A 9,078-nucleotide genomic window follows, 5' to 3' on the forward strand; every position below is an offset into this window, starting at 1 on the left:
TTGGAAACTCTTGGAGAGCCCGAAATCTGCAAGTTTGGTTTGGAAATTGCCTGTCAGCAAGATGTTCGTTGTTTTGTCTGTGGACTGTGGGTGGGTTACAACCATTATGCAGGTACTCGAGTCCTGTATTTTTCGTGATTTGCTTAGTATTTCATTTTTAGGCTGCAAAAGGAACGTTTATAACAATCTATTTGTTTGAAAGGACCGAGTAAATTCTATAATTTTGTTGAATTTTCTCACCTTGTGCTGCATCTATTGCTATCTGAAGTCTATCTTCCCAGGTTAAGAGAACTGAACTTTCTGTGTGCGTATATTAATTGATTGAAAGGGTCTCCTTGAATTAACATGTGAGAAAAGTCTTCTAACTAATTAGCTGAACATGTGAGAAAAGTCTGTAGTATGTAGGAGATAAAGGTCCAAACAAGTTCTCCTCATTCAGAATGACAATTAAAGACTCTGATCTTAACAATTTCAGCAAAGTACATGTAAACATAGTATTGGGAAGTTACTTCATCTGGATTCCACTTGAACTTCAAGGAACTGCTTGAATTCGTTGGAGTTGCTGTAGTACTCATCACAATAGATGGTACTTCATACATATCATAATGGGATCTACAGTGTTTGATGTACTTACATTTGTCCATTCTTGATAGGTAAAAGGTGTCCATATGCGGTCGAAAGCATCATATCCCAACCTTCATTTATAATTAGATTATAACTCAGATTGTGAAACCTGTATGTTTGATTTGTACCAAAATTAGCTCGGGAAATAAGTGATAATGATCCAGTTGTAGTTGGGCAAGGGCCTGAACTCCAATGCAGAGATGAATGGTGTTCCTTGGTTTATGTTTATTAGACAAATATGTATATATTATCTGTTGAAGAGATGTGTATGATATCTTTCCATACATCAAAGTCTACCTCGGTAAACTCCACTGAGTCCCACAAATTTTGTCAAATGTAGAGATTGAATTTGGGAAGCTTATGGAGACCATCATAATTCCCATACAAGAAATTTGCTCGAATCAGATATTTGGTACCTCTAGTAATGTTAACATTGTTGCAGTTTCTAGCCCCCTTTGAAAAGTATATCACCTTCCACATCTGTCGTTGATATCTATCTTTGTATTGGAAGGATAAATCTTGACTTTCACCAGTAGTTATATAAGCCGCATCTGAAATATATTTGATGCCTGTGTTCGATTCTCCATAGCTAGAATTTGCTAGTAATCCACAATCTAGGCTTATGAAGGCTGATAAACATGGACGGTTATTAATTTTCAATTGGGAAAGGTAGCGAAAAATCAAGGTTGATAAAGCAAATGTTGGTTTACCTGATTGATCTTGAGCTAGAACAAGAACCTGAAGTGCAGCTAGACAACCCAGAAAACCAAAGAGGAGAATTGCAAACTCGATACCACTCAGGGTTTAGGATAAAAACAAAAGTAGATAATGTTGTAAAGAAAGTTTGAATGAAAACTTGTCACTCCTTGGGTTGCATCCATTGCTATTCGGAGTCTATCTTCCCCACTTATAGCACTTGAACTTATCTCTGCATTTCAATCGGAAAAAAAAAAGCAGGGCAGGCCTCAATTTTCATTTTTTGTTGCTGGCCTGAGTTTAAAATTTCCAATATAATATGGAAGGTGATGCATTGTTTCAAATCATTGCTAGACACTAGAGGATTACCAGAAAGGCGCTGTGCTAAACCCATTGGCCATGTACTCATAAATTAGGCCAAAGTGAGTTCCTTCTCTCAAATACCCTACAAGATTGTTCAAGTTTCTGTGGTGAACATTAAGAACTGAAAGCTGTATGAAATTAGCATATTTTTAGTCTGATAAGCAAGTGTGAGCTGAATTTTTTTATGACTTATGAGAATATCAAATATGAATTACTCTATATAAAGTATATTCCTTTGCTTTAAATTGATCGTGGCCTTGTATTGCTGATGGAGCTAGCATCTTTACAGCCACTTGATCATCAATCATTCCATGGTATACTGCTCCAAAACTACCCCTCTACCATGAATCGTCACAAAATTGTTGGTCACTCTCACAATTTCAGAACAAGTAAGCTGCCGTCTTCTAGTTTCCAAGAACTGCCACCAACACTAATGTTAGTTTCTGGATGATCCATCTCCAAGGCATCTTCGCCTTGCTGTTTCTTTTTGATCTAGCAAACCAGAATACAATCCCTGCAACTATGACAATGACAATGACAAGCAGGCCACCGATTGATGTTACTACAGGAATCATAACTTTGTTCTTCTTATTCTCCTACTCCACCACCACTCTCTCGTTGGTGATTCTAGATTTGGATTACCTTTCACACTGTCATCTATAGATTTACTTAGCAGGCTTGTTTGACTTGCATTTTGCAACTGAAATATTTCTTTAAAGCTCATGTATTCCAAGAAATATACCTTAATGATAGTAACTATCATTAGATCTTCTTATGAGCTCAAGTGGAATTGGACATGAGAGATTGTTGTTCTCCAAATTTCTGTAAAGATTGCATTGAAGTTCATTTACTATATTCAAAGCCATCATCTTCCGATGATAATTGCATTGATTTGCTTTATTAATCTCATTTTAGATGTATGGACAAATTTCGTACACTGCTTTAATGTTACTTTTAAATATGATATTCTCATCAAATTTGGCAAAAGAACAGATGTTGAAAATCTAGCATGGAGATTTTTGTTCTAAGAAAGTTTCAGATTGCTAAATCTACAACGTTCTGCAGTTTATAAGTTTACATTATAAATTCCTAGCATCCACAAAAATACCGGTTTTTGTTTCGTTTTGTTTTTAATTGAAGTTTTAGGCAGTTCTAATTTGGGGTATTTTTTCTTATGTTCGACAGTTGACTTGGACTTGGCCATCTTTTTGAATACCAACAGCTGACAAGAGAATTTCAACCCAACCATCTGCATCCTGCTGACCATAGCAGAGGTTATTGTTTAAAACTTTAAACTCTTTCATTTTATGGCCCAGTATTCAATTGAATAATAAGCATGCCATTGGGTAGATAATAAGCATGCCATCCCTCCTGTTTGCTTAGATTTGAAATGACAACGAAGTGGAATCCGAGGTTGTCGATACGAGAAGAAAGAGGGAGTGAGAGGGAAAGGAGAGAGGGAAAGGAGAGAGGGGAGAAATGAGAAAAGAGAGCATTTTGTCTATACTAACAAAGTGTTAGAAGTAAAGATGAATAAGACACATCAACTTCATTGATGCACGATTACATATAGTATATATGAGTGATTATAAAAAGTTGGCTTACGTTCTTGTAGTTGTACAGAAGAAAAACCTAAGTGGATAGGTTTGATTTGCTCATTGTTGACCGGTCTAACAATTGACCGAAAGAATGTCAACTACACTAACGACATCAATGTTGTTAGCAACATTATGCAATCTTTATCCCCATGCCTCTTCCATGTCCAGACCATTTTTACAAATTCATTTCTAAGATGTCTAACTTAACAATATTCATCGAACCAAACTCAATTAATAAAACTCAATAGATAATGCACAGATTATTCATTAAAGTTAATGGTTCAATCCTCAACTTTGACGTTAAATAATAAATTTAGTGAATGACTTCTAAGATTTGTATCTATTTGGTTTCTAACTTGCGACAAATTCAAAAAATTTAAAAATTAAATGAATAGATATTAAGAATAAAATGCTAATTTTTAAAAAATAAATTAAGCTCTTATTCAAAATCAAAATACATCAACCAGTTTTAGGTAGTACGAAGAAAAGAAAACAATCACCAAGTTTTGTTGTGCGACTGCCAAAAAAAAGTTACAAAGATGGTTTGATAACAAATACAGTACAAATCTCCTTAGAGAAATGATCCATATTTTCAAGCTGGAGAATTCGATGTTCACCTCGCCATGGGACCAGAATCGGTAGCACTGAACCCCACAGTGGAGATGGGCCTCGATTGGATGGAATTTATTGAATCAAGCGAACGATTCTCAAGCTTTCGACTCAATTCCATGGCTAAGCAATCTTTGAGTTCTGCCACAACGTCGTTCATCGTTGGCCTTCTACTGGAATTTGCCGCTACACAAGCCATTGCCACTTCCGCCGTCTTCCAAACAGAGTTAGTGTCATATTGCCCTTGTAATCTTGGATCGACAATGCTCTGAATATCTCCTTGCGCCAGCGAAGATGTAGCCCATTTAGCTATATGTGGTGTAACTCCGGTTCTCGATATTACTGGTTTGCAACTGATTATCTCTAATAGAGCTATCCCAAAGCTGTATACATCGCTTTTCTCTGTTAGTCTGTTTGAGACGTAGTACCTGAGAGAAAAGCCATTAAATCTGTTTAGTCGGGTTTTTGTTGCAATGAATGGGGGTTTTGCATGTTAAGAAAAGAAATCATGTTGGAGCAGGGTTTGCTGGGCTATAATGGGGGAGATTTTGTTGAATTTCCTTTTAGGGAGAAGGGTAAACTTCTTGGGCAGACTTGTTTCTTTGGCATTATTTGGGAAATATGGTTTGAGAGGAATTGTAGGCTTTTTTGAGGAGCTGCAGGTCTGAGGGGGAGTTGTGGGGGGTTGTTTGGTTTAATGCTTCGTTGTGACTCCTGTAGCTAAGTCTTTTTGTAGTTATCAACTAGGGATTATTCTTTTGGATTGAATCTTTTCTTGTAGTTATTTGAACTTCTTTTGTTGGTTGCTTTTTTGTATGTCCTTGGTATTCTATTTTATTTTTCTCAATAAATTTGGTTGTTTGTGAGGGAAAATAAAAAAAAAACAAAGCAATGAAATTGAACTAGTACTCACTCTGGATCAAGATAACCAGGTGTGCCAGCGACAACTGTGGACATGTGGGTGTTGCCATCTATGGGAAAGCTTTTGGAGAGACCGAAATCGGCAAGTTTGCCTTGGAAATTATCTGTCAACAAGATGTTTGTTGTTTTCACATCTCTGTGAACTATTGGTGGCTTACAACCGTAATGCAGGTACTCCAGTCCTGTAATTTTCGTATAATCAAAATGTTAGCTTTTACTTTGTTTAGGGAGATAAATTTGTTTGTAGAAATAATTAAATTACTGATCTAATTGGTCTAGTTTTTTCACCTTGAGCTGCATCTATTGCTATTCGAAGTCTATCTTCCCAGCTTAGGATACTTGGACTACTCTCTGCTTACAAGTTAAACAAAAACAAAAGAAAGATAAACTCTCTGTCTTTACAAAAGGGTTAGATTTAGACTAATCTTGTAAGTAGTATTGTGAAGCTCATTATCATTGAGTTTACCTGAAAGGTGTTCTGCTAAATCTCCATTGGCCATGTACTCGTAAATGAGGCCCAGGTGGTTTCCTTCATTCAAATATCCAACAAGGCTTGTCAAGTTTCTGTGGTGAACTCTCATAAGAAGGGTAACCTGCATTTTTGGAGTTATCATGTTAAGTTTAATGTAAAGTTGTTAGCGAATTAGTAAACTCAGAATTGAAATTATTGATTTAGGGTAGCATGCCTCTGCTTGAAATTGCCGATACCCTTGTGATGATGACAAAGACAACATCTTCACTGCCACTTGAATGTCGTCAATGACACCATAATAGACCTCCCCAAAACCTCCTTTACCCAGAACTTTTGTGAAATTGTTGGTCATTTTCACCACCTCAGAATATGTAAATTGTTGTCTTCTCACCTCCAACGAATTACCAAATTGACTGTTGGTTTCTGACTTATCCACTACTGAGACAACATTTTTACCTTGTGGTTTCTTTCGAGATTTGATGATCCAAAAGCTTATTGCAGCAATTGTGACGATAACTAGGACTCCACCAATTGATGCTACAATTGGAATGATGATGTTGTTTTTCTTTTCATTCTTTGGACATGGATCTGATGTACATGCATCGAGATTTTGGTTTCCTCCCACACTGAAATCGGTACCATTCATGGCTAGATAAGTTTGACTTAGATTGTGACTTCGGAAAATTTTCAGTTTCCAGGAAAAATGCCATAATATATGAAGCATAAGAAGTTAAAGATGCAAAATTATAATTTCAGTTCTTTTCTCTTCACGAAACTGACCTTAATGATAGTGAGCCATCATTGGATCTTTTCAAAAGATCAGCCGGTAGTGGACCTGAGAGGTTATTATTACCTAGGTTCCTGCAAATAGGGACAACAATAACTCAATTGTGTTCTGGCTCAAGTTGAGCTTCATATTTGTTTTTCCATATAACTTACAGAATTTTGAGGTGCAACAAACTAGACAGGAAATCAGGCACCTTCCCTGTCAAATTATTGTTTGACAAGTCCCTAAAGAAACAAATGCAGTAGATTAGTATTTATTTTCCGAATAAATCTAGCTTATTGGAAAGACACTTACAAAGTTTGCAACATTGTTAGTTTGGATATGTAAGAAGATATTTCACCATTCAGTCCACTTGTAGACAAGTTCCTGTTCACAAAATTCACCCTTCTCATGAATTCATTTGATTCATACATTTAAGAAAAAATCAAGCTTCATAAAAGGCTTGAACTTACAAGGATGTGATTCTTGGTGCAGCTTCATTGCTACAATTCAACCCACTCCAGGGATATTCCATCGGCACACATGGATCTCCTTGCCAATCCTTCGTTACCCCATAGGTTGACTTGATATTGGTAATTGCATCCACTATTTATCCAAAGAAGTAGTCGAATTAAAATTCATTAACTTTGACAAAGTAAATCACAAAGTGCATCTGAAGAAGGATACCCACCATCTCCTTTATCTGATGCTAACTCTGATATATCCTTCACTGTATATATCTCGAAAGCATTAATGATTGGAGGAAGTGTTGCATTCTCAATTGGAACTAAAGAAAATGTATGTCTATCTGCTGCATCCAATTGTTCTCGACTGTAAACGGTCAGTGTGGATAAATAACTTGGAATTAGAGGTCCATAAAAATGATCCCCATTGTGCATGATATTGAATCCTCTACTCTGGTTGCCCCTAAGCTCCACAACTTCAGCAAAGTGGATAAATACATAATATTGAGATGAATTTACGGTATCCCACCAAATTTCCAGTGGTTTGCTTGCATTTATTGGGGTGGAAGCAGTTTTCATGACAACGGAGGGCGGTTGGTGATTGTTGTGATCAGTAGCATCTACAGTTTGATTGGTGCTCACTTGTGTCCACTCATTGAAGTTAAATGGTGACCAGAGGCGATCATAAACATCAAAAGGGAACCTTAAGAGAGAGTAAACACAGAAACAAAATATTATCGCACCATCTTACTTGTTAAAGCATATGCTCTATTGATTAACAGTAAATTTGTTTGCGAAGTTAGTGCTTAAATACCTGTATGTTTGATTGTTTGTGGAACCAATGTCCAATCGAGTATACAGTGATAAGGATCCTGACGCTGTTTGATAAGTAATGTTGAGTAAAGGTCTAAATTCCAAGGCTGAGATGAATGGTACCCCATTTCCTGTATTGATCAGACAGATGTGAACTTCCTTTGAGGAGGTAACATGTATGAGATCTTTGAAAGTGTCAATGCCAACTTTGGTGAAGTTTATTGTTTCCCATAAGCTATTCCCAATATAGAGGTCAAACTGCGGTAGCAAGTTCAGGCCATCGTAGTTTCCGTATAAGAAATTTGCTCGAATCAAGTATTTGGTATCCTTTTTAACGCTTACATTGTAACAATTTCTGATTCCTTCGGGGAAGCTTCTGAGTTTCCTCATTTGCCTTTGGTAGATATCTCCATAAATCGAAGCTACACTTCCACTTACACCACTGTTTATGAAGGGTGCATCAGAAACGTAGTCGATCTTGGTTGTCGTTTCAGTGTAACTTGTACTCTCTGGTGTTCCACAGTCTAAACTAATGAAGCCTGAAAAACATACAAGAAAACAATATAAATCACAACTCTTTTATGCAACTCTAAAGATGATTAGAAGAAAGATAGATTAAAAATAGAGATATCTTTGTTACCTGACTGATCCTGAGCTTGAACAAGCAATAGAAGAGTTAGACCACATAGCAGAAAACCAAAGAGGGAATGGAACCCTGATAATTCCATTATGTTCATCTTCTTGGGTCTGTTTTCTGCTGCATCAGTTTATGAGAATTGAGAAAGGAGCCGACTTTATGAGCGCCTTGAGGCATTGACGTTGAATGTATCATATAGGAAGTCAACAATATAGGGATTCTCTTAACACAGCTTGGTCAATATCCACTGCTGGTCTCTGTGACATGCAAGGCACGTTACATAGGCAAGTTGACAAGGTACTATAATAACTTACCATCAATCATATGTATAGTTTAATTAATTTAAGAATTGAAACTGGTACCCTTTCGTTTATCAACGAGTTTTGGGTTGTTTTGTAAGCCTAGTTTTGCAGAATAGTTTAAAACTCGTACTAAATTATATATCATGACAATATATTATACAGAGATGAAGCTTAATTTCTTCATTATGAGCTGCTAAGTAGGAAAGGTTAGAGAGGGCCTCCATTTCCATTGATTTTGACATTTTTTTTATGGGAAATATCAGGGAAAAAGACAGACAGACCAAGTCCAACAATTTATGGCCGACTGGAGTGCAAGTTGAATCAAGTTCTATGGTAGAGAATCATTTGCATTCAATTATGAATTAACCTCTGCGGAATTTGAGCTTCTGAAATTTACTAACAATATTTCCATTAAATTTTTAACCTTGATGGTAAAGGAAAGTTAATATCTTCTCTCAGTTGTCAAAAACTTGCAGCAGGAGAGGTATTATTCATATTCATTTGAATGTTTTCTTTTCATAGGATTGAAACTATCTCCATGTTTCTCCAAATGAATGCCATTCCACCATTGGAGGCAACTCAATTGGTATAGGAATTGAAGGTACAAACTTGACTGCATAAGTTTTTTTCTTTTCTTTTTCTGTGCGTCCCAAGTTTACTCAAGACTACAAAAGAATGGGCACATGGGAAGCCGTAGACTTTGTGGAGTCAATGGCCGCATTAGCTTTAATCTTCACAAATACGTGTGGAATAAAAGGATGTGGACCTTACTCATATATATATATATATATATATATATATATATATATATAT

At 36.4% G+C, this 9,078-nt stretch overlaps 1 protein-coding gene and 1 long non-coding RNA gene across 6 annotated transcripts; one reads left to right on the forward strand and one right to left on the reverse strand.

Annotated features, from left to right (window-relative positions):
* Nucleotides 1-6: 6 nt before the first annotated feature.
* On the forward strand, nt 7-8,870 carry LOC111785326. Of its 5 annotated transcripts, XR_002813660.1 has the most exons (6): nt 7-112; nt 2,869-2,957; nt 4,823-4,982; nt 8,163-8,260; nt 8,529-8,598; nt 8,788-8,870. It is a non-coding gene; the product is annotated as an uncharacterized LOC111785326 (long non-coding RNA). The 5 variants fall into 5 exon arrangements; XR_002813658.1 differs by having other exon boundaries at nt 8,163-8,598; XR_002813659.1 differs by lacking the exon at nt 8,163-8,260.
* On the reverse strand, nt 3,704-8,168 carry LOC111785324 (LRR receptor-like serine/threonine-protein kinase IOS1). The gene is made up of 12 exons (XM_023665733.1): nt 7,967-8,168; nt 7,328-7,865; nt 6,741-7,216; nt 6,523-6,655; nt 6,365-6,436; nt 6,223-6,294; nt 6,064-6,144; nt 5,498-5,909; nt 5,278-5,404; nt 5,100-5,162; nt 4,804-4,993; nt 3,704-4,318 (listed from the first exon to the last, which is right to left on the reverse strand). The coding sequence occupies exons 1-12, from the start codon at nt 8,061-8,063 to the stop codon at nt 3,895-3,897; spliced, it is 2,685 nt and encodes an 894-aa protein (XP_023521501.1). The 5' UTR covers nt 8,064-8,168; the 3' UTR covers nt 3,704-3,894.
* Nucleotides 8,871-9,078: the final 208 nt, after the last annotated feature.

This window comes from Cucurbita pepo, unplaced genomic scaffold (assembly GCF_002806865.2).
Source record: "Cucurbita pepo subsp. pepo cultivar mu-cu-16 unplaced genomic scaffold, ASM280686v2 Cp4.1_scaffold000450, whole genome shotgun sequence".
NCBI classification, from domain to species: Eukaryota; Viridiplantae; Streptophyta; class Magnoliopsida; order Cucurbitales; family Cucurbitaceae; genus Cucurbita; species Cucurbita pepo.

What these genes read in the sequence shown, in the direction of transcription:
- LOC111785324 (XM_023665733.1), bottom strand. Translation starts at nt 8,063, where the DNA reads ATGAACATAATGGAATTATCAGGGTTCCATTCCCTCTTTGGTTTTCTG. An exon ending in ACAAACAATCAAACATACAG is followed by an intron (nt 7,217 to 7,327) that starts GTATTTAAGCAC and finishes CTCTCTCTTAAG; the next exon opens with GTTCCCTTTTGATGTTTATG. An exon ending in TTTAGCAGAACACCTTTCAG is followed by an intron (nt 5,163 to 5,277) that starts GTAAACTCAATG and finishes ACTTGTAAGCAG; the next exon opens with AGAGTAGTCCAAGTATCCTA.